The following is a 25,648-nucleotide window of genomic DNA, read 5'->3' as shown; positions in this document are numbered from 1 at the left end:
CAAAACGTTCATTAAAATACAAAATCCTGTAGGCTGGGAAAATTCATCTGGCTTGCAGAGTTCCTAGATAGAGCCTCCTAGATACAGCTTCTATCAAGGCTTGGTTTCAGGTCAACACTTCATTCCATCCTGTGATAACCATTTAAAGAGTCATTACAGCCATGTGCTTCAACAATGGACACTTAGCTTTAACGTCACTGCAAATTTCCCTACCCTGTAATGTAGACTGGCACTAGACAGCCTGCAAATATCTGAGAAAACACTGCGTTTTTCCATGCTGCAAGGACCTGTACAGATATTGCTCCTCCATTTGTCACGGAGATCGTGATCTTTCCTCATGCCCGCATACTCCCTTCTCCACTTCTCATCCCAACAATAAGGAAAGCAAGAGTAAAATGCATGCAATCTTGAGGGCCTCCCCTGACATCCGAATGAGTAGTGGAGAGATATGTTTTTTCTTCCTCTCCCATTATAACTTAGTGGAACACAATGAAGTTTACAGACAATAGATCTCAGATGGACTAAAAGTAGTACTTCTTTACTCAACGAGTAATTAAATTGTGGGGTTCACTAGTGGATGTAATGGTGGCCATGAGCACAGATGGTTTCAAAAGGGGATGATACAGGTTTATGGAGGATTGGCCATCAACAGTTACTATCCATGATGACTAAAGGGAACCTCCACACCGCACAACAGTAAACCTCTGAGTGCCAGTGCTAGGAGGCAATATGCGGGGAAAGCCTTGGCTGTTGGTCCTCCTGGGCAAGTGGCTGGCCACTATGTGAAACAGAGTGCTAGACTAGACAGGGCACTGGTCTAATGCAGCAGGGCTCAAACAACTGTCAAGACTGTGTCCTTCCAAGTTCTAACAGTACACTCATACGGCAAATTCATTTTACAGTGTAACAAGTTCATTTATGGTTTCACACTACCTGTGAAGTACCGCCAGAAGCGCTCCTTTTATCAGGAGAGATGGAAGAGATAAGTAGAAAGCTTCAAACACACCAGATCTTAGAGTTTTGTTATGACAGTACACTGTAGATGCAAAAATACATTTGCATTCATGCATCAAACTCTGTTTCATGCTTTGTCTTCCCCTAGTCCTTCCTGCCTTTATTCAGCATCTTGGTAGCTTGAACTCAGGAAGACTAATTCATTCTGACACAGTGAGCAATAGACAAGCAGCTCATCCTAGCTACGTTGCTTTATTTTTTTAAAATCCGGATAATTACAATAATGCACACTGGCAGAGGTCCAAGACAGGAAGTATTATTGTCTTTAAATAAGATCTGGTGCAAACTGATAATATTAACCCATGCTGGCTTCTGAATTTAAATGGCAGCTCTCAACAAAGTAGTCCTTTGCTCACTTTAACTCCTTTTCCTTTCAGATTTCTATAGCAAGGGCCACAAAAACTGCAGCCAATATCAAGGCCCAGGCACCTCTGCTACTACCCAGGCTACATTCACGCGCAGAAGGAACAAAATTCATCACTGCAGCTAAGAAAATTCTGTACTTAAGGGGCAACCAAACCACAATGTCAAGGCACAGACAAAGTAGTAGTCTACATACTCATGAGTACATATGGGAAAGTACGACTTTGTAAATTAAAGAAAAGAAGTGGGGTAAAAAGTGACACAAAGAGGGCATGTGTCTTAGGAGGCAGAGACTATTGAGAGCAGCTGTGCATCAGTTAAAGAAAAAAGGGAGGGAAGAATTTGCCTCCTCAAGCCCTTAAGAGCTTATAGAAGACTTGAGGGGACAGCAATTCCTCACAGGCCCAAAAGCTTGCTAGCTAAATAAAATAAAACCTTTGGAAGCAGTGATATCATTTATTGTTGGATGTTTCTTCATTCGGAAGTCCTTAAATTTTATTTATTTATATTTATATTTCAATTTATATACCGCCCATCCCCAGGGGCTCTGGGCGGTGAACAGTTAAAATCGATAAAAACAAGAACTAAAATCAATATACAAACAATAAAACAAATTAACAAAGTGCAGTGGTGGGGAGAACCCTCCCCCACCCCAAAGGTGGGAGGCCGACATGGCACCGCCCCCTTCAATCACCGAATGCCTGGCAGAACAGCTCTGTCTTACAGGCCCAGCGGAACAATAATATGTCCCGCTGGGCCCAGGTTTCCATTGACAGAGCATTCCACCAGGCTGGGGCCAGGACTGAAAAGGCCCTGGCCCTGGTTGAAGCGAGCCGGGCTTCCTTAGGGCCGGGGACCACAAGTAAATATTTATTCGCTGATCGAAGCGATCTCCGGGGAACGTACAGGGAGAGGCAGTCCCAAAGATATGCCAGTCCCAACCCGCTCAGGGCTTTAAAGGGTTTTAAAATGAACCCAGCAGCCTCCAAAGATTTTAAAATTTTTAAACTGACTTTGTGAAAGCTGTCGCCTCATTTTTCTCTCATTAATTTTCCTTTATTATGCTTCATGGTAACGCATAAGTCATTGGGCAAATAACCCGCCAGTCGGTAAAATATTCAGAATCTCTACATACCAAGAACAGATCAACCAGTATATATACATTGTATACATATATACATTTTAGTTGTTAAGTGCACTGTAAAAGCAAACTCGCTGTATTTTGGGCATACATGTCACATTCTCCCTCAAATCTAACTTAAAAGGAAAACTGCTTTTTTTCCTTTTAGTTTCTGCAGATGTTGGATTTCAGTACTATTGATATACTGAGTTTTATGTCAATCATCTAGCCACTTTCCCACCCCTTTTCTCAGAACGGTGTTGGAAGCTTCCAGGTGCCTCCTTTCCCTTAAGCTTGCTTTCTTGTTTTATTGAAGCACTCATTACTTCAGTGATTTGAGATGTGCATGAATTAGCTTAAGCCCCCAAATCAAGGGATAGGCCCAAGGTCACCGTAATTGCTCTGACTGGATTAGTATCCACCTGTCCTCGTTTCACTAACTAGTGCAATTACTATCATGGTATGACAAATTACTGCTTTCCCACAGGAATTATGGGTATGACTCAAGAAGGAAGCCAGAGAGATTACCTCAGTTTCCTAGTTATGCACTTGTCTGGAAATGATTACAGCTCCCTCTTCCCCTACGTATAATTGAACATTTACATGATCACTCAAAGATAGTTTCAGGTAGGTAGCAGTAGAACAGCAGGCCTTCAGACCAACAAAATTTTCAGAGTATAAGCTTTTGAAGTGACAGCCTATTTGATGAAGGGAGTTTTGACTCTTAAAAGCCCTGAAAATCTTGTGGTGCCACTGCACTCAAATCCTGATGATCACTCAAAGCAAGTGACAGACAACATTTTTACAAACAGCCCTTAATTCCTCTTAAAGAAGGTGAGCACAGGTGGCAGGCTTAAACTAGAGGATATTCCCCGCTTCCGATCTAAGAGGTTTTCCCGGTGGACAGTTTCATTCTAATCACATCTCCTGCCATGTAGGTTCTGAAAAAGCAACATCTCAAGCAGAAAGATGGTAGAGCTTTAAATTCTGTATATATGCTATAAGCCAACATGCATTCGATGCCATGAAGGGCTGCTCATTCAGCCATCAAATGAAGCTCTCAGGAGTTCTCTGTCAATTGGGGGCAAGCCTTTTGATGTGTGGAGTTCCCAGTGCTGTCTTCCAGGAAACTACACAAACTCGGAATTTCTCCAACATTCATATTTAGCATCCAGGAGATCTGCCATCTTCATTCTTCTGCCCACCTATTAAGAGGAACCAATCCTTCCCCAATATATATGCCCCTCCAATCCCACTCAACACTCAGTTATCCACGTTTATAGAACAACAGTCATATATGCTTGTGGTACCTGACCTAGTTAGCCCAGGTGAGCCTGATCTCATCAGAACTGGATGAGAGACCTCCAAAGAAGGCCATGGTTGCAGAGGTAGGCAATGGCAAACCACCTCTGATAGTCTCTTGCCATGAAAACCCCAGCAGGGGTCACCGTAAGTTAACTCTGACTTGAGAGCACTCTTCACTACACATGCCAGCTAACTGGAGTGGCTGGGCACGAGGGCCATTGGGCCTGAGCCTCTACCCCAAAGGGGGCCTTAAATATAGGTGCGTTAATTTTCTGAAATTTGACAAGTTTCACAACTTGTTTTTCTGCGCTTCATGGTTTGTCAATTTTATTATTGCTAGAGGGTGAGTTAGCGTGGTACAGACTCCGGATTTCTGTGATAGCTTAGGTACATGGGCAAATTACTTTGCCTTATATGGATGGCATACAAGGGACTGCATTCTAGCAAACTGAATTAAAATGCCTGGCGCCTTGAGACTCTTGTGGCGTTAGTGGTTCCTCTTCCTTGCTTTTTTCCCTGTGTTATCACGCTGCAAAGCAATCAAGGCATTTGAGGCAGAACATAAGGGAGCAAACCACACCCAAAGTCAAAGCACATTCAAATTAACTTTTAACTAGCACAAGCAAACAATGATACGAATGTGTTCAAACCATAAAGCGAGAAGAGAAAGCAAGCCAGTATTCGATCCAGTTTCCGTCAATAAACTAATGCAGGGAACTGTCATTCTGTAGCCCCCTCAGGATCAGTTTCAATGCTTTGAAATCCACAACTGATTTTGGTAATTTCCCTTAGATAGTTAGTTACTGGTACAGCCTGCATTGCGACAGAACTGAGCTCTTTTTAGGCAGATTGCTCTTAGGCTAAGTTGCGGGAAGATGTACTCCTTGGGGAACCCTTCCTCCTCCTTCAAAGATTTGTGACCTCCAGTTCTTCCTCTGCAGACAGGAGGAAACTCACAGCTTGGCAAAGGCTCTATATATTCAATGCATTCATCGCTACCCATCAGTGACAAGCACAATATATAAACTAAATATATCTTTGCTAGCAGGTTGACTCTTTCAAACCACAGCACACGAAGAAGTAAATAATACTTAATTCTATGTGGAATAGTGAACATAATCTCAAATATCTCGCCAATACTGTACTGTGCAAATGGTTCTGTAAGCTACCGTTACCACTTAAACAGTAAGAGAATATAAAGAATGTAAAAGGAGATGAGATTGTAGCCTTGGTCACCAGTTTTAAAAAGCAGTATACAATTAACCCTTTGGATTGAAACTTACCCAAGACTCAAGGGATATACTGAGGATGGCATAAGTACAACAGTAAGGACAAGTTTAAAATGCAAACTGCATTTGAATGGCAGCAAACTAAACTACGTAGTAATGGGCAACTTCAATTATCTACAGCAAGGTGTCCCCAACTTTTTGGGGCTTTCTTTGAAAATTTCCAAAGGAAATTTGAGAAGAGGGTGATGAGTGCCACCACAAAATGGCTACCACCAGAGGCAGAGCCAAACCCAAAATGGCTGCCACCAGAGGCAGAGTTAAATGTAATACCTCCCTCCTCTCCTGGGGAGAAGGAATGCCTGGAACGGGAATGGAACTACAGCCTTAAGAAAGCCCAGGAGCTTACCAGTCCTCCTGATCCTCTGATGGAAAACCTTTTCATTTGAATGGTGGCAGCCAGTAATAAGCTCTACCTTACAAGGCCCCCACCGTTTTCTGCAACACTCTGAGGGGGCCAAGAGAAGCACCGGTGGGCACCATAGTGCTGCTGGAGGCATGTTGGAGAACCCTGACAAGATAAGTAGACTAATGTTAATTCAGGTCAGAGATAAATTCTGTACCTGGTTATGCTGGAAATCGGGGTCCCCATGGCATCCACCAACACTTTTCCTGGTACCTGCTTAGTGTTTTTACAAAGTGGGTGAGTCCAAATGGGGCTTTTGTCCCAGAAGGCTTCTGACTGGCTGTGCAGGATTTTTTTAAAAAAAATGTTTGACAGCAGCTGCCACCATGGCACAAGGATCTTCACTGTATTAGGAGGAAGGAGCAAGACAGTGGCAAGGGAAGAAGAGATGACAGCAATGATGATGATAAAGGGGAGGTGGTAGTAATGGGATAGAAGGGAGAGGTGGAGGCACCAGAGTTGCTGGTGAGGCTGGGAAGGAGCGGCAAGACAACAACCCCTCGTCGGGGTTCTCACTTGGAGCTGAAAGCATGTCTGGCAGGCATCAAGTGGCTGCAGTGGTGGAGATGGCTGGTGCATAAAGCATGCCATGCACTCTTCCCAGCCCCAACTGCTGCCTGCTGCAGCAGGAGACAGAGGAACCACCTATCCTCCCTGTCCCAGAAGCCAGCCAGACACACTAACAAAGGCACCTTTATTTTACCCTTGGCAGTGCTGGGCACTGGCAAGAAGATTCCAAGAGAACAGAGGAGTAAGACCGGGGCAGCAAGTTGGAGGGGAAAAGGAGAACCAGCACAGCGAGGAAATTATATCCCTTGGCATGAGTCCTCCTTGATCCCCCAAGGTCTCACTGTCAGGGCAGAGTGTACCTGCTGGGGTAGTTCCAGCAGGAATGCTCCAAGAGCCCCAGAATGGCTAGCAAGGGCTAGGGCAGTCTCTCCTTTCCAACCATGCTTGGGACGGAGAGCATGTGCTTCCTGGGAAAAACCCAGAAAACATGCTGTCAGAGTCCTGAGGATGCACAAAAGAGAGTGGAACAGTCCCCACCCCCAGCCATTCCACCCCTTCCACTGTGAAAACATGCCTGCTGGTCTTCCTCCAGCAACTCTGTTCCCAGCATCCAGAGGATGCCTGGAATGGGGAGGCATGAGAAGAAGTTGTTTAGCTTGTCTGAGATGGCTGCAAAGCTGGGTCGTTCTCGCTTGTGAACCTAAGCAACATAAACAACAACATTCGATTTATATACTGCCCTTCAGGACAACTTAACACCCACTCAGAGCAGTTTATGCAGTGCGTTAATATTATGCTCACGGCAATCACCCTGTGAGGTGGGTGGGGCTGAGAGAGCTCTGAGAGAACTGTGACTGACTCAAGGTCACCCAGCTGGCTTCATGCAGAGGAGTGGGGAATCAAACCGGGCTCTCCAGATTAGTCCTGCTGTTCTTTACCACTACACCAAACTGGCTCCATCTGCAACATTTTGTTGCAGGTCCCTGCTTGTACAACATATTTTCAAGCATGGCAATACACTGTTGCAGGGATATGCAACCTTTTTGGCCTGGGTACCCCCCAAAAATGCAACATCTACCTGTGAAAATGCTGAAATGTCAGCAAAGAAAATTGGGGGCAGAGAGCAGGGCTGTATTCGACTAGGCATGCTTGCAGCAAGAAAGCCACAGTGCAAGCCCCCATTTTTAAATCATTATTACATAATAATGCTATAACATTTTTAATTACTTCATTTATACCCCAGCTTTCTCCCCAATGGAGAGCCAGAGAGGCTTAACATTGTCCTCCTTTCCTCTATTTTAATCCTATAACTACCTTATAACATAGCTGAGAGTTGATGATCAGCCCAGGGTCATCCAGCAAGCTTCCATGGCAGAGGGGGATTTGAAGCTGGGTCTCTGAGATCCTAGTCCAACACTCTAATCACCATCTCCACACTGGTTCTCTTTAAAAAAAGAGTAGCAATTTTGACTTATTAAAAAACCTCAAACACTTTCCCTACCCTACCAATACCTGATCATTAAGCATTTATTAATGACAACTGATAGAACCCCAAGAAAAAAAGAAGCAACTGAGCTTAAAAACAACAGAGCAAATGGAAAATTGGCAGAAGACAGCAGGATTTTTCTAAAGGAGACTTTAGACATATAGTAGGATTTTGCCTGTAGAAGCGGATTGTTATGGAGACTATAGAACTTTATTTACTGCCATCTGGGACCCCCATTTTAATTCCACTTGCAGCAGAATTGAGAGAAGGAGTGGTTGAGCAGTACAAAAGATTATATTGTAGAATCAGCCTTGTCCTTAACAGTGAAAATTGACCATGTATGGAAGAAAAGGAGAGCATGAAAATGAAAAGTTTGTTTCAACACGTTCAAAACAAAAACAGCTTTACTAATAAGATCAGATTTGTAGTTCTTAGGATAACCTGTACCACTGGACTATGATTATTAATGTCAGCAGACTTGAATTAGTGGCTTTACAGGCAGTAAGTTCAAGAGTGGAACTTCATTTCTATACTGCATTACTCCCTCCAGTAGCATCTCTACCCACTGCTGCACCATAAGCCGGCACCACTATTTTGTTAAAATGCCATACTATGCCCAGAATAACTTCCTGAAACTTTCATGAATAGGTTCTCCAAAGGGCAATACAGATCTTCACACAGAAAAGCTCCTTAGAATGTTCTGAAAATTAAGAAGTAATTTATAATGCCTGGCAAAGGGGAATCTGGTCCTTGCCAGCTTAACTGGGTTTTCTTAGGTTCTGAAAAGCCATTAGCCTAAGTATCTACAGCCAGCACTCTTGTAATGATTACAAAGTAATTGCCATGTAAATATGCTCCAAGTGATTTATTTAATTTTTGCACTCTCAATGTTCACCCTTTCTTTGAGATCTCTTAATTCTTTCCTCTAGGGCAAATTGTTTCAGTAGTTACTAACACTGAATGGAAATTTGCTTTCTGGAAACAGATTCCAAGCAAGTTTTTACCTCTGTACTTATGCTTTCTAGTATCAACACAATTACGTAGTAATAAGGAAACTACCTGGAATTCTACCCAAAGACATTTTGTCCCTTTGGACTGTAGTTTTACTTCATAACTAATAACAGTGCTTATATACCGCCCTTCTAGACAGATAAATGCACAACTCAGAGCGGTGAAGAAAATCAGCACTGTTCTTATCCTTACAACACAGCTGGGGCTAAGAAGAGCGGCTTACCTAAGGCCGCCTGCTGAGCTCATGGCAGTAGTGAGATTTGAACCAGTGGAGTGCTGAGTCACATCCAACCACTTTACCACTATGCTACAGTAGCTATGAACTATGCAGTCTATACGCCGAGCAATAATTATTAACTTTATATATTGCCTTCTGGCAGAAGCATTCGATGAAGTTCACAATTTAAAATATAGAGAAAGAAACAGAGTATAGTATAGTACCATTAATTTACAGTTCACTTATGGTGGGCCCTACTGGAGTTTTCCAGGCAAAAGACCAACAGAGGTAGCTTGCCACTGCCTGTCTCTGCTGAAACACAAAATGATTAAAAGAGTAGATATTCTCTTGGAGTTGATGGTATGAGTTCTCTACCTGAGCTTCCCTTCCTCCCAGAACACACAAGTCTTTCAAGAGAATCTAAGGTAGAGAAAGGAGTTACTGCAGCTGCACTCTCACAGGCCACTGGTTATCTCATAACACCCCGAAGTACAAGCGTCTTGGTCTGAGCTTCTAGAATAGGAGTCATTAGCTACCTCAGGTCCTCTCCAACTGGTTAGTCTTGAATGAATGAAGCAACTGTCAAAGTACAAGGCAAACTGGGGCTTAAATCCTACAGAAAGAAGCCAAGGCAAGACAGTGGCTTGAGACCATCCGATTAGCCAAGGTATCTCAATCTATTTAATCCCTGAGCAGCTGTTGTGCAGTCACGTTATGGAATCCCCACATTAATGTACACATAAATGTTGTTCTAAATCCACTACATATATACTGATCCTTTGTAAAAGAGGGCTGGTTTTTGGTTTGTTATTTTGCCTCTCTGCTCTCATCTCCAGCATGTTATATTAATATTTAGATATTTACACACTGCTTTTCTGCCCAAGGCTGAGTGTGGGTGTCTGGCCCAAGGTCACTCAGCAAAATTCTATGGGGATTCAAACTGGGATCTCCCAGATCCTAATTCAATACTCTAACCACTTACTCATGCTTGTGTTGGGGGATGAAGCAGAAAACCAGGCCAAGCTGAACTAAGAAATAGCAGCAAATATCTCCAGGTAATGGTTGTTGGGGGTGGGAATCAATAAGGCCAATTATACAGAAAGCTAGTTGACTCAACTTATTCTCCCATTCTATCTTGCAAATAAGGGGTTAAGAGGCTTTTTACTGGACAAGAGAGGGGTTTCCTACACCAGCATTAGTGGCCATGTATTTGCACATAAAACAGGGTGAGGGGAGGAAGTTAGTGGAACATCATGAACTGATGTAGGTAACCGGACAGTGTTCAGGTCTTGGTAGTACTTTCTAGCATGGTCGAAGAGGGCACTGATGGTGTATCCCAATTAGGAGGGATTTCTTATTTAACTGGACAAAGCCTGTATCAATGACCAAGAGAAGGAGGCTGCACCATCGAAAAGTATATAAGGGATACCCCACGAAGGAAACCTAGTCTTCATCTCTCTTCTACATTTCACTACCAGGTTGTATTTTCTAACTATCCAATTGTCTCTTACTTTCCCCTGCTGAAGAGTGATGAAGGTTAGTCACTAAAACCATCCTGGCCTGAATCCACTTTAAGCAGGGAGAATCAGCCACACTTTCTTGGTTTGTTTTGTTCTTCAAAACTGATTGTAGTCATTTTGCAGAGTTAGCACTGTAGTCAAAGATTACTGACTTAAGGGTTGAGAGTTTCTGTTAAACTGAAGAATTCAGCAACAAAGAAATTGCTGGATTAGTCACAAGTCTTAATTCATGTGTGACACAAAATCTGTTGGCCATTCCAGATATCTTAATAAAGTAGTTTAATAGTTAACACCTAAGTTATGTCTGATTCCATTTCCAAGTGAGTTTCCTTTCTCTACTGCGAGGCCTACAAAATCTCCTTGGAATCCATCCAAGCATGTGATCTTGGAACAGAGAGAACAGACCTGAATGTGCACATGTTACACAAACTGCTTCCCAGCTACTCAGAAGTCAACGGCACTGAAAAAGATATTCATGAATGGGTTAGAAGAATAATCTCCATCCAAATACAAGGCGCACTCATTGCTTTCCAAAAAACGCATACAACAGAATTCAGTTTTTGAAAAGAATGAAATACAATGATACCAATTTTAATTTATATTTTCAAAAAGACCCAGACATTACTCAATGTGCCGACTCCACATTTATCACATTAATCAGTTGATCTGGAGGACAAATTGAGTACTGATGAACTCTAAATCTCTTTCAGCCCAGGGCTCAGCAAATGATGAATAATTTTAATTATTTTTTCCCGGAGCCAATAATGGAAACATTGTATTAAACTGGACTGATTTGTATGGGGGAAGGGGGCTGCTGAGTAAAAATATCTTTACCTTTTGCATTTCAGTGTCAAGTATATAAGCATAAAGTGTCCAAAGTAAGTGTCAGCACCAAATGACACCTGGACTAAGATTTTGAAACCAACCCAAAATGCTAGGAATATCAAAAACAACGAAAATATGGAAAATATGCACATCTGCTCTTCTATCTTGTATTTTTCATTAAGTCAACAACATGCACACCCACAAGCACACATGCAACAGGACCATCATAGATCCCTAGCTTTAGAAGAAGAATCTCTCTTGGTATCACCTAATGATAGTGGCCTTGAACCTCCACCCTACATTTATAGCTCATAAAAGGAATATGAAAAACTAAATGAGGACAAACCCCAGTATTGTTGCTAAGGATAAAAATGAATTGCCCATCACTCATTATGCTCAAAATACCCAGAATTTTGAAATCATAATATGTTTAATGTAAAGTTTTAGAGTGTATGAAATACTGCTAGCGTGTTCTCATGCTTTCTCCTGCAACTAGAAAAGTTAGTTTGCATGCCAAGATTCTCAGGTTTCTAGTTCTGAACATAAAATGTTTATCATCTCAGAGATGCCATTAAGTATGACCTGGGAAACTCTGAATCCAAGCTGTCATTTACCAAAATGGGAACATAAGGGACATTGTAACTATTACCTATATATTGACACATCATTTTGATATAGTACTGAAAAGGATTTAAAACTAATAACTACTGCTGTTCTTTGTGGCATCTCTTAACCAAGACAATGCCCCCAACTGCAGTCTACCAGATACATCACAAACCTCCAACATAACCTAAACAGCAATCTGAAGTAGCCATTAATTTTATTTTGCTTTGGACTTAGCAGAAAGAAAAAACACACAGTGTCATATAGAAAGCATTTCATAGAATTCTTCCTAGAATATTGAAAAAAACGTATATAAGCTAGCTTTGTTTTTTATAAGGCAAAGTCAAGCATTCACAAGCTGCGTTATATTAATTAACGGAAGGAAAAGATTTCGTATATTAAAGATCACAGTGAGCATAAATTTTAGACCGCAATCATGGAAACAGTACAAAATAACAACTCAAAAGCATCCCTGAAATAGACAGCTCACAGTAACCTAGCTTAACAGGACCCCCAGAAAAGGGTATACGCCACCCCACTCCATTCTTCAACTGCAAGGATTTCATTACCAAAAGTCTTCTCTTTAGAGGCAGCAGTAGAAACAGCCATACAGCAGCATATATTCCTATCTTCATCAGGTAGCTGTACTTTAAAACACAACTGTGCCAGTCTATCCAACATAGATCTTTCTTAAAAAGATAGAGTTAACTTATGACTCCCCCTCAGATACAGTTTCATAAATCATGATCAGTCCCCTACCACAGAAACCATTCTGAACAGCGAACTCTCTAATTACACCAAAAGTTAGTTCTCCAATGTAGTTTACACTAGCGTAAGATTGGCTAAGCCAGACAAAAAATTCAATGAATCTACTACAAATAAACCTTGCTTGGTTGTCAATCTTTTTCACTTCAGGTTTTGCCAAGTCTTCTGTCTACACTGAGTTTCCTTGGAGAGCCACTTTGAAAACTGACAGAGAGAATGTGGCCAGCAGCACAGGCCTCAACCCCAAGTTCATCAGCAAGTCCTATTGCCAGGAACATATACTTCACACCATTTTTTGATTATTAGCTCTTGGAGATCCAGGATGCCCGTCCTAAGAGGCTGGATTTAGCATAGCAGCCTCTAGCCGCTAACTTATCCATGCTGTGACAGCTTAAAAGAAAACCGTAACCTGGTACATATTCTCTAAAAGAGCCCATAATAGCAATTTCTCAGTTCAACTAATTTCTAGGCCTGCTGTTTTATACATGCTAGGAAATTAATCTGATTTTAAGCAGATAGGCATGACTGATTTTTAGTCTAAAGCACTAAGACGCAATGAAAACAATATACAAAACTGAGCCTCAGCCAATTCTTGCTGGAAATTGTCCAAACTGGAAGAAATTCCCACCTACTCATATTAAGGCGACTGATGTATAAACTACAGGATGGTTTCAATTTGCCAGAATGTTATATTGAGTAATCTCTCATTCCTAGGCACAGCAGAATTAGCAAGACCATTAATTTCGGCCTTACCGTTAAAATGTTCTTTTGTCTCAGCTAAGTATTTAAACAAACAGCTATAACCAGGTGTAATAAGAACTGGAGTCTTAATGCACCTGCAGACATGGAAGTACAGCTTTTCTGGCTAGCATTTCACAATACTGCATTGAAGTAGAATTAAAATGTAGAAGACAATATAAGCTAGCAAAAATATTTATAGGGGATGGTCTACTCAAGACTTATCCCATTTCATGACCCAGGAGAAAATGTGCTGAGGACAAAAAGATGTGAAAGGAAGTATTTTAAGGATGGGGATACAGTTAACGCACACAAGAAAATGGAAGTAATGAAGCAACACATAGCAACTATATGCTGCTTATAAGACTTCAAGGGTAAAGTCACTGACTCAAAACATATTGAGCAATTGAGCACAATGAGTTGTCTGCTATAAAAGAGGTTGAACACATAAAGCGTATAGCTGAGGGCTATAAACAAATTGCACACGCTGATTTAGAAGTCACTATTAAAACTGGGAACTTGCCATTTCAACAGGATGCGGTATTCCGTCAAAACTATATTTTGGTAGTATATCCAACTTCTGCCTTTATTACCTGTAGGATGCCTCTAAAAAAAAAAGCTATTCCTTTCTAATACTGGAAATGCTGTTCAATAGTTTTGCACAACTGTAATGCTACTAGAAAGAAACTTAGTGGAACAAGTAAACAATTCCAGAAAGCTCTTGAATACCATAATCAGATTATAATTCCAAATAATTCAGATTTGAGAGCACCAGTTCTACTCCTTTCAAATTATTTGCATGCTGCAACAAGCAAAGTCAAAATAAGCCTTGTTGAGCACAGTTGCTACCATCTTTGATTCATGAACTGCTTTATCTAATCTGGAACATAGCATTACTTTGTTCTATAGTCTGTGTGTGAGTTTGCAGAGATCCAGAGACCATGTGTTAAATTAAATGGAGTAGGTATTTTGATAAAATATGCATAACAAAGCTACAAATTCACAACTAAAACCACAGTTCTAAATCAACAATTTCAGCCTGACCTCTTCAAAGGAAACATTAACAGAATAATTTACTTCAGAGTAACCTGTGTACTCCAGGGCAGACAAACACATTTCAGAGCGCCACAATAGCCATTATAAATTGGAAAAATGTGTACCAGTGCTACTAAAAAACATATAAAAGAATAAATTTCTATTTAAATAAACAAGAAACCTAGATTCTCTATGGATACCTTAACTTGCAAAAGCAGTTACAGCCTGCTAACATTATGAAGAATATCAGCACACCTGAAAAACTCTCTCTCTCTCTCTCTAACTGAATCTGCATGCCAACTGTGGTAAAAATAACAACTACAACAATGTGCTTATATCCCGCTCATCTAGAGAGATTAGGACCCACTCAGAGCAGTGAACAAACTCAGTGTTGTTATTATCCCCCCAACACAGCTGGGGAGCTGGGGCTGAGAGGAGTGGCTTACCCAAGGCCACCTGCTGAGCTCATGGCAGTAGCAAGGTTTGAACCAGCAGAGTGCTGATTCACAACATAACCACTTAAACCACTATGCTATAGCGGCTCTCTGATTATACCTTCTCAACACCAAGTGAGGACAAGGAAGGCAGGAAAGAGTTTGTCCAGTAGCTGGTCCTATATTACAGAACTGTCTTCCAAAAAAGAGTTTCAGATAGGTAGCTGTCTGCAGTAGAATAGGAAGATCCAAGACCAGAGGCACCTTAAAGATCAAGGTTTCTTGAGTATACACTTCCAAGAGTCAAATGCCCTTTGTCAGACACACGTAGGAATGGAGTTATCTCCTCCAGAAGAGGTTTTTAAAAACCTGTTAATTTTCCGGAAAGGTTGCAAGACTTTCCTCTTGCCCTTAGCCATTAATTATCTGGATTGTAGGTGTGCTTTTTATTGCTGCTTTTAAAAATGGATTAAGCATGTATTTTTTACTGGGGTGTTTCAAATGTGACTTAAGTTTTGAATGGTTTTATATCCTTTTAAATATACACAAGGCAAAACACAAATCCTGTAAAATAAACAAACCACGCATTTGTATGCCATGCTGGGCCAAATCCAGTCCCCTGATGGGTACTAGTCACCCTTTAACAACCCTCTCAAAAGTATGCAGAGAAGTAGCATCAGTGATAACAAGACTCTATAGCAAACCACAGAGTTTTGAACCCACAGACTGCATTCACAGTAACGTGGCCCTCCAAGAAGACTAGCAAGGTTCCATGATCAGTAAGGTACTCTGTGTCCCAAAATACTGGATTTAAAGCAGCCATTTAAAAATTGCGTAGCACTCACTTTACCTTACCTATTCACGGTCAATTCAAGCAGAACTACACACAGCCAGTGGATCGCCTCCTCACAAGGAAGAAATCATCCCATTCAATTATTTTTGCCATTCCACTTAGCGATCTATTCAGAATATTTTGAGTAAGATCCAAGTCTAATAGTATGCTAAAGATCAATAAATTTTCCAGTGTATAAGTCTGAGAGTCAAAGCTCTCTCTTCGTCAGATACAAGTAAGAACAGAGATCTCTAAGCCTTTATTTCCCAGTCAGAAGCCGGAAGGGGTGAAGTCAAGAAGCAAGTCAGGATACAGAAGTATGTTGTTAATATCAGTTTGTACCTGTGCAAAATATTTTTCCATGAGGCTGACAGATGTCCACTCCATGTGGCTGCATGTGGTGCTTTCCATTAAGACAGCTTCAGATAAGTTGGTCTGTAGTAGAATAGTAGGATTTGAGTCCAGTGGCACCTCAGAGACCAACAAGATTTTCAGGGTGTAAGCTTTTCAGAGTCAAAGCTCCCTTCTTCAGATACTAGTAGGTGTGGAGATCCCTGAGCCTGAGTCATCCCTGAGGTGCTATTGGACTCTAATCTTGCTCTTCTACTGCAGACCAGCATGGCTACCCACCTGAAACTACCAGGATATCTTATTCATGTTAAACTTCAGATACACTTCCAAACTAGAAACAGACATGTTGTAGTTGGTAAACAGATTAAAGGATATTCTGGGGGGCAGAGACTGGTTAGCTCAGATAATCGAGTGAAAGAAAATCCAACTAACAGATACAATACAGGTCTTTCAGTTGATTTGGTGTGTATTTTCTCCACGGCGTGACTACATTTGATTTTTTTACATGGGTCACATAAACAGGCATGCAGAAACATTACTTCCAGTGCAGGTTCTCATATCCGCTGCTATAATTTTTGTCTTCCTTTTCACAAACCGAATAGCAATGAACGGCTGGAATTTCGCTAACATAGCCTGTTGCTAACTTATCCGTGCAAAAGAGGAGATTTAGTAACTCTGAAGAGCATCCACTCCCACCACTACTATTCAGTCAATAAATTTAGAGGCCTCCCGGAGTACAATGCCTTGCCTGAACTAGACCAGCACAGAAAGAAAGAAAAAAGAATGGCTTGCCACTAATTCAAGAGGCATCTTCCAGACAGGATACACACAGCCAGCTGAACATGTCCCAGATATGTGAAAGGAAATGCCCTACAGTTGGAAGAGGTTTTAACAGGTGCAGGGGATTAATCCTATCATCAGGAAGCAATACTCAAGTTCTCCATCAGCATTCCACGCCAAGTAATCCAATAGGGGCTTTAGTCGGAATCCTTCACCCCAATCTCATTGAACCTTGTTACCAACCTGGCAGAACAACTTCAGACATGTTATTTGAGACCATTTATTGTCATAGAACTGCCATCACGTCACAAACCAATTCACAAACCCCGAACAGTTAAGCGAACTGAACTAATCTTCAAGTATGTAACAGACATGTAGGCATAGCAATTCAGCAGAATGCCAAAGGGGGATATAGAATCATAGGGCTGGAGGGGCCTCCCGGGTCATCTAGTCCAACCCCCTGCACAATGCAGGAAATTCACAACTCCCTCCTAATGTAGGTCTGCATCACATTTTTGTTCAAGCTAAATACATTTTACAAAATAAAATGAATAAGGCAATTCCCAGGTAGACTGCCTGACCTCTGCGTAACATGGGCTATCATTTTTTTAAAAAAAAAAATCCCTGCAGGGATGTGATAAGGATTGAAATGATTACTGAAACATGTTACTGCACTCTTTGAGAAACTATGCTAATGACAGGTATACATGCCCCAATCTGAACAAAGCGGATTTAGTTCCAAGTATTACCTACACACTACAGTCCCCTTCCCTTTTCCTTCACAGCTCAGCCAGAAAATCTACAGTCAGAAGGGTCCCCCCCCCACTCTACAACGCTGTTACTGTGGACTTAAGTTTGAAAACCTATACATCTATTAGGCAAAGCAAACAAAACAAACCCTATACACCCATAATATTCTGAAAAAAACTCAAGGACAATGCAATAAAGAGTTTTAATAAAAAGATTTAGTCAGGATCTATCAAGTAGATGACACAGCCTTAGTGAAATAGATGCTTTTCTCTATAAAGTTGCCTTCCAATCTAAGCTCCTAGACAATCCGACACTCACATTTCTTGTTACTGTGCCAAGAATGCAGAGGTCAGTTCTCATACATATGTGCACGCGGCGCACACACAGAGGTAAAACAAAAGACTCAGATGGTTAACTCTAAACACAGTGATCCAAATTCCTAGTCTACCATTGTGGCACCAGCTCTTGAGCTCTAACTGAAAGCATTTTCGTTTTTTTATTGGCAGAAACCAATCTTGATTAAGCACATGCTGCCAGCCCTTTTCTAGTAAGAAGCAGCTTTACATATTTTAAGGGCACCAAACCAGCCTGGCATAAAAAAGCACACTAAATGTACCCATCTTTGGATAAAATGTTGCTGTTGCAAATTGAGAGGTAACAAATGAATCTCTGTCACTGTTTTACTAAGTTGTTGCCTTCGGGTAACAATGCATTAAGCACATCCAACAAAAAAAAGAAAGCAATACACTGCTCAGTTTCTTATCACACAAGACTCTAAAAGCAAGCAGTTACAAGAACAGCTCAGCTTGCAAATCAACAGAATTGAAGCCATTTAAGCCCCAAGGAAAGTGGAAAACTACAGTATCCAAGCAAGCACAGGAAGGCACTCTGACACACCCGCTAGCGCCACAATATTTTTCAACAGTTTCAACTGGAGCTGGGGGCGTTTTTTAAAAGCTACTGAACTACAGCAGTTTCCATGTAAAAAAATTAAAAGCAAATCAGTACCCAAAACTAGAAATGAGGAAGCGGTCTACTGATTTGGATGTTTCCCCACCACACTGCAGAATTCCCAACATGAGGTCTACATATGGGCCAACCCCCGCCACCGCCGCCCCCCCCCCCCCAACACTCTCCGTTATCTATCATCAAGACAGCCAGAAAAGGTAAGAGATCCACAGGCTAAGAATGGCGAGGAGGCGCATGATTCTCCCACTGTAGGTTTTCCCTTGGGAGAGCAAGGGGGGGGGTGAGAAGGGGCTCTGGGGGAGGTCAAACACCTCTAAGCAAAAATTTCCAGTCCAAGGTGATGTTGCTGGAAAAACACTGCAAAAAAGGGGGAGAGAGAAAGAGAGTGCGCGTGCTCAAGATGAGGGGAGGGAGAAAGATAGCAAATAGAGGACAGAGAGGAAGAAACATGGGGCGGGGGGGGAAGCAATGGGGGGGGGCGGTCTAGAAAAGCAAGACCAAGGATTGAAAGGTGGGAAGTTACAAAATGTGGGGAGAGTGGCATGGAAAGGAAACAGAGAACAGGGAACAGATCTTAAAAACAGTTAATGTCAGCATTTGGACACAATCCAATCGTCAGGCATGGCATTTCAAGGACTTGGCTCTGTGGGAGGAACAGCTCCTTAGAATCCAAACCTGGGGGGAAACTGCACTCCTCGGGTTACCTTTCCTGCTTAAAAGGAGACCTTAAAACAAAGCCCAGCTAGATGCTCTGCAGATTTGCAATAAGGGGAAGAACAATACTAGTGCCTCACCTTACCTGATTGTGGCAGGGATTACCGAGGCAACATACCTGGCGCATAGGAGAAGCTGGCATCCTACACCGAGCACGTACCTGGGAGTAAACCCCACCAAACTCAACAGGGCTTACTTCCGAGCAACCAAAGGCTTTCAACTGCAGGGTGCAACCTGACACACAACTTCCAACTCAAGATGCTTAAGCTTGGGGTGGAGAAGTGCTTTACACAGACCCCCAAGGACCCCCACTCGCACCACTGACGCACCCTCAACAACGCTATCTCAGCATCACAACAGAACAATACTGCGGTGGTATTACACCTAACTCCATTGTCATATTGTTCCATCCAAACCAGCGAAGCTCATGGCCGCTTTTCACAAACCAAAACAGCGACCACCCGCCCCTGGTGCGATTCTCCTTTGCAACAGCCATGAGCAGGGCTGCAAGAACCAACGCCAGGGGAGCGATCGCAGGGCATCGCAACACCCGATTGCTGGAAATCGCACCCCTCTGGCAACCCCGCGCTAATTAATTGCACCAAGCGAGGAGCCGGGGAAGGAAGCCCAGGTAGGATGCTCAGCTGGAATACGGCAGAGCCACACTCCGGCTTCCTCTGCGCCATCGCCTAGAGGATGGGGGCTGTCCGTGTGTGGCGTGGTGGCCCCTTCGGTTTTTACCTTAAGGAAGAGGTTGCCAACTTTGGGTTGGGAAATTCCTGGAGATGTGGGGAGGGTAGAGTGAGACCTCAGCAGGGTATAATACAGACACCACCCTCTAAGCAGCCATTTTCTCCAGGGGGGGTGGCCTGGAGATGAACTGGAATTCCGGGAGATGTCCCGGGCCCACCTGGAAGTTGGCAACCCCGGCCCTTCTCATCAGCGCCGGCCTTACCTCGATGTAGCCGGCCAGCGTCACCGCCGGGACAGTCAGCGCCAGAAGGAGCGGCAGCGCCAGTCCCAGCCACCCGGTGCCCGCCGTCGCCATCCTGCCTGCGCGCTTCACTCTCGCCCTCCCGACCGTCTCCGCCGCCGCCCAAAAGCAACTGCCGCGCCGGCGGCTCCGTCACCAAGGAGGGGCTTTCGTGGGCGGGCCCGAGAGGAAGCGGAGGCGGGACTCTTCCCTCAAACCCCGCCCCTCCGCTCGGCGCAAGTTGGAAAAGGGAGGGAGGGAGGGAGAAGAAAGACGGGCGGCTCTCTCAGCCAATAACAATAAGGGAAGGTGGGTGATGCCCGCCCTCTCTCTGTGATACAAGGCACGTCCGTCCAATCGGGGACAAGGGGAACGGCGGCTCCTTTTGCCAAGAGCGCACATTGCGCAGAGTTTTGGAGAGGCGGTGACGTTCGCGGGTTTGCTGGGAGTTAAGTTAGTTCTCTTTGCATCAGAGTAGCTCCTTTTCGTAAATGATCACGCTCAGGCGGTTTAATGCAAAAAAATTTTTTTTAAAAAAACACCTGGTTTTGAGTTCGCATTCGTTTTCCTAGCAGAAGTCACTTTTCTCAGAATCGTATATATAGATGGGAGAGCGAGATTTAATTAATTAATTAATTTGTGTATTTGTAAATGATAACATACCTTGGAGGGCTGCCTGGAAAGTTATGCAATGCGTAGCAGTTTATTTATTTATTTACATTATTTATAGTCTGCCTTTCTCACGGGGTCCCAAGGCGGGTTACACAGCCAGAGTCAGTACACTATATTTCAAAGACATGTCAATAAAGGATGTAATTATGGAAATTTGCAAAGAGATTTTATTAAGCAGAAATCCAGAGTTGAGTGATTCTATAACGTTATTTTGGTTGTGCTTACTTTTTTTCATTCATTTGTATGTACACCCCTCCTATTGTCTTTTCAGTAGGGACCCTACACAACATTCCCATCATCTCCATTTTATTTCACAACAACCCTGCAAGGTTGGCCAGGCTGAGAGTGTATGGCTGGCCCAGAGTCACCAAGTGAGCTTTCAGGGCAGAGTGGGAATATCAACCTGGGTTTCCCACAGAGTAGTTCTATGCTCTTCCCGCTACACTACGCTAGCTCTCCTTTTTAAAAGATTTTTTTTTTTAATCCTGTAAAATATTATTAAGGCTCAGTTAATCTAATTATTGATTAATTGATCTATTACATTTACAGACGAGTAAAAACAATCATTCCTCTCCAACAAAAAAGGATGCTTTTTGTGACTCCAAACAAGTATGTCATTCTGGAAATTGCATCAGAAGCACAATAAGAGAGATGAGAAAAAGAATGCTTCATTGAAGACAGTGCTTGCCATGTTTACAAATGTTTATAATGCAATTTTTCAAATACTTGTATTAATTTTGTTTTTAACCTGTGCCTAATTAATTGGAGGCACTTTTTAAGTCCATCAACAATTACTGTTGTTGTTTTTCGAATGCATTAAACATTGCACTGCTAATTAAAATTTATTACATTTTTACCGGGAACCTCAGGAGACAAAGAGGTCGTCTCAGTTTATCTTTACAACGGTCCTGAGAGATAGATTAAGCTGAAATAATGATTGACACGACACAGCAGTGTCATAAATTCCACAGCTGAAAAGGGACCTGAAACCAAGTCCGACAGGGAGGAGCAGGGATTTGAACCTAGGTTTCCTCATCTCAGTAGACAGTGAGCAAATGACTCATCCAAGGCTATGGCTGAGGCATTTTTCATACCATACCCCAGGGCCTAAACATTGCTTCTCTAGCCCCTATACAAATGTATAAGATTCACCTCTCCCCCACACACTACACCTCCCACTGTATGTAGCTCATGAGTCATGAAATAACAGTTTTAATTTTAGTTCTGAGAAGATACCAATAAACTGGATCACAATACCAGTCTTGCAGCATGGATCGGCCCCCTCCCCTTCCCAGGGATCCTGGGTCCAGATTAAATGGGCCCATTTCCCTTCCATGCCTGGACTTTGAACATAGGGTTACCAACCTCCAGATGGAGCCTGGAGTTCTCCAGACACTGATTTCCAGACTACAGAGACCAGTTTCCTTGGAGGAAACGGCTGCTTCGGAGGGCAGACTAAGAGCTAAACAACAAGAGATGAATTACATGAGGACGGCCGCGTGAAGGAAGTCGCAATATTAGCTAGGAAGCCAAGTTTTAAAAGAGATCGGAAGACTCTGTCAATTTCCCCTCTCAGCAGAGCCAGCAAAGATGCTCCTTGGGGGTTTGTTTATTTCCTCTTCACCTCCTAGAAGAGAAAGTGAAACTGACAGAGCCTTCAGGAGGCAAAGAGGAAATCAGCAAACTCTCTAAGGAGAGATCTTTACTGGCTCTGTAGAGAAGGGAAATTGACAGAGCCTTTCGATCTGTCTTTTAAAACAGCTTCCTGGCTAACATTGCGACTCCCTTCAGTGCACATCCTTGCGTAAGTTGTCACTTGTAGCTTAGCTCTAAATGGCTTCACATCTCTCCCTTCCCCAGACTCCACCGTCCCCAGGCTCTGCCCCCAAATCTCCAGGAATTTGCCAAGCCAAAGTTGGCAACCCTAAACACAGCCACCTAGCACTGAATAAAGGAAGGATAGTGAACCTGTTTTCCAAAAATAAAAAGGTGCCGTAGAGAGGTGCAGTTCATTTAGACGAGCAGCAATGCAAATGCTCCGGATATAAAGGATGTCTAGTGAGAAGCAACGTGCCACTTCTGACATAGCTCCCCAGAAGGTGTATGGGCACTGAGTGCCCTTTTCAGATGAAAAGAGCAAGGGTTTGTTAGTCCTATAGGTGCTACTGGTCTCTTGCTCTTTTCTACTGCTACAGACAGACTAACATGGCTACCCATCTTGTTCTTTTCAGATGAGAGAAGCTCATGTTTTCAAGACAAGAATTTTATCAACATAAACATCTATAGAGGGTGTTAGAGTATTCAAAGCACTTCAAATATGTAAATGCTGCAAATAACAACAACAACAATAATTTGAAACATTTGAAATGCTGTATCTCAGTAATCCCTACAACCACCTTTTATGGTAGGTCAGAATTCTTGTTCTCATATTGCAGATGAGGTTCAGAAAATGAAAAATATAGACTTGCTTAACATTATGGAGAGAATTCACAGCAGAGGCAAAATCTAGGCTGAAAGCAGTGGATTTGACAAGGAACTGGATTCAAGTTAGAATAAAGTTGCAATAGTACCTACAGCCAGTTAACTCCAAGTGAGCATGCTTAGGAGCTGGCTTCATCCATCCTACCAATATGCCATGGAATGTGCCATCAAGGCAAGAGACTTCCAATGTACTTTCTCTACCTCTGCATAGCAACCCTAGGCTTCCTCAGTGAGCTCTCTGCCTGGTGGCCAACCCTGCTTCCAAGATATGATGACATCAGGCTAGCCTACCAGCAGGGCTTTTTTTCTGGGAAAAGAGGCGGAGGAACTCAGTGGGTTGCCAGCACAGGGGGCAACTCCTGGTGGGAGGTGGTGCCCCTAGTACCACATATGCACATGCAAAGGGCACGCAGGCTCCCAGAACCACACAATGACATCACTTTGGGTCAGCTAGAACAAGGAGGGGGGAGTTTATTATAGTTTAAATCGCCCTCGGCAAAAATGGTCACATGGCCGGTGGCCCCACCCCCTGATCTCCAGACAGAGGGGAGTTGATCTCCGCAGTGGCGTAGAGGGCAGTCTAAACTCCCCTCTGTCTGGAGAGCAGGGGGTGGGGCCACCGACCATGTGATCATTTTCAAGAGGTGCCGGAACTCCATTCTACCACGTTCCAGCTGAAAAAAAGCCCTGCCTACCAGTAATTATAGAAATCACAGAAGGAGTCTGTAGAATGTTATTTGTTGGAGAGTGTCAAGAGACTGGTCAAGAAGGGGTAATTAGGCACAGAATAATTTGCTTTTAGCAAAACGTTAATGGTAAATGAGATGCTCTTTCTTGCTCTCTCGCTCTCTCTCAGCTGTACAACTCTCTTAGACAATGTGCTGGCTTCCTACTTTTAAGTCTTTATTCCTGTGTATCAGCATGTAGTGCCATCAAAATGTCACTGAAATGCCAAGGCAATGTAATGCAATGCCACACTGCTGTGGCACAGCAATTGGTGCATCACATCCTAAGTGTTCATTCATTGGGGTAATGGGACTTCTGGGCAAAGTTTTAGAGGTGCAGTAAAGAGGGTGACATCTAACATTGCCAACTGCCTGGAGGGAGGAAAGCCCTGCCCTAATCATATACCTTTAAAAACATCTAGAGAAGCAGGAATTGGCAGAGAAAGCTTTTTCCTAGTATGAAGAGAAGTCCCATTACCTTCTAATGCAAGGATACCTAGTGGCTGTCCATGGACACCGTGGCTTCTGCCCTGTGTTTCCTAGCACCTGATTAAAATATGGAATTCACTGCCGCAGCGATGCAGCGATGGCCACAGGCCTAGACAGCTTTAAAAGGGGGTTAGACAGATTCATGGTGAAGATGTCTAACAGTGGCTTCTAGCCCTGGTGACTAAAGGGAACCTCCACATTCAGAGCAGAGGCATAGATACGGAGGAGTTAACCATGTTAGGCTGTAGTAGCAAAATAGTAGAGTCCAGTAGCACCTTTAAGACTAACCAACTTTACTGTAGCATAAGCTTTTGAGAACCACAGCTCTCTTAGTCAGATGCAAACTTATGCTACAGAGCCGAAACAGACGTGACGCATTTCACGTGCCGTCCACGCGATTGCACTTACACGTGTCTCCAGCGGGTTTTGCTGTTCACGTGCTGCCCGTGTGTTTCGGCACCCCCCCTACACGCGTTCGCGGTCGACCGTCCACGGGTTCTCGGCTGTACTTCTGTGACGCGCTTCCCTTGGCGCATGCTCACAGGAAAATGGCCGAGAAATAGGCCATCAGTTGCTGCACCTGAAGTGGCCGGCAGGTGGCGTCATGCATTGATCGTCACTATAAGTTGGCATCGCGTCATAGCACTCTATGCGCGCTGTCCGGGTTTGCCGACGCTTGTTGGGGTTTGCTGAAAGGGCTGTTCGAAGTGACGCGGGGTGCCAGCCCCAAGAGCAGCGGGCAGGTCCTGCACCCGGCATGACCAGAGCCCGCCACACGCTGACTGGCCGCATGTGTGCAGGACCCACGGCTGTGCAGACACCTGTTGGCGTCTCTGGCCTGAAGGACTGGGCTCCCCGGTCCTGTGCCCGCCGATTCTGTTACGTCTTGAGGGCCGGCTCCCCGCCTGCATGTCCGCCCAATGAACATTTTGCTGACATTCAATTCCCTGGATGGTCCAATCCACCTTTCTTTGTGGTGGGGGCGGATCTTGGGGTTGCCGAATCGGGGCGCCTCGTGATGATTGATGTGTTCCGCATCCCCTCGGGGTGCGTGGAGTGTGGCTGTGGACCGTTCGCCGAGGGGATATAACAGTCCTTCCAGACGCGAGCGCGCCGCACAGCGTGGAGCGATGCCGCCTCGTGTCCGAGCGCGCAGCCCCTGGCGTCGGTTCGAGGTCCACATGCTGCTCACAGCGATCCTGCGCATGGGCTACGCGGGGGAGCTCATGCGCGGGGCGCGGGCACGTGCACCGCACGCCTGGGAGGCGCTCTCC

At 43.6% G+C, this 25,648-nt stretch overlaps 1 protein-coding gene across 5 annotated transcripts in view; it reads right to left on the bottom strand.

Annotated features, from left to right (window-relative positions):
- APLP2 (amyloid beta precursor like protein 2) overlaps window positions 1–20,150 on the bottom strand; it is a 70,806-nt gene extending 50,656 nt beyond the window's left edge. For all 5 annotated transcript variants that reach the window (XM_054997547.1, XM_054997549.1, XM_054997550.1 and 2 more), the window contains exon 1: window positions 19,990–20,150. In XM_054997547.1, the coding sequence (XP_054853522.1) occupies window positions 19,990–20,082 (93 nt within the window). In that variant the 5' untranslated portion in view covers window positions 20,083–20,150. The remainder of the gene's footprint in view (window positions 1–19,989) is intronic.
- Window positions 20,151–25,648: the final 5,498 nt, after the last annotated feature.

Source organism: Eublepharis macularius, chromosome 14 (genome assembly GCF_028583425.1).
Source record: "Eublepharis macularius isolate TG4126 chromosome 14, MPM_Emac_v1.0, whole genome shotgun sequence".
NCBI classification, from domain to species: Eukaryota; Metazoa; Chordata; class Lepidosauria; order Squamata; family Eublepharidae; genus Eublepharis; species Eublepharis macularius.
Note: the sequence above shows the minus strand (reverse complement) of the source record. Positions and strands in the feature narration are given on the sequence as shown.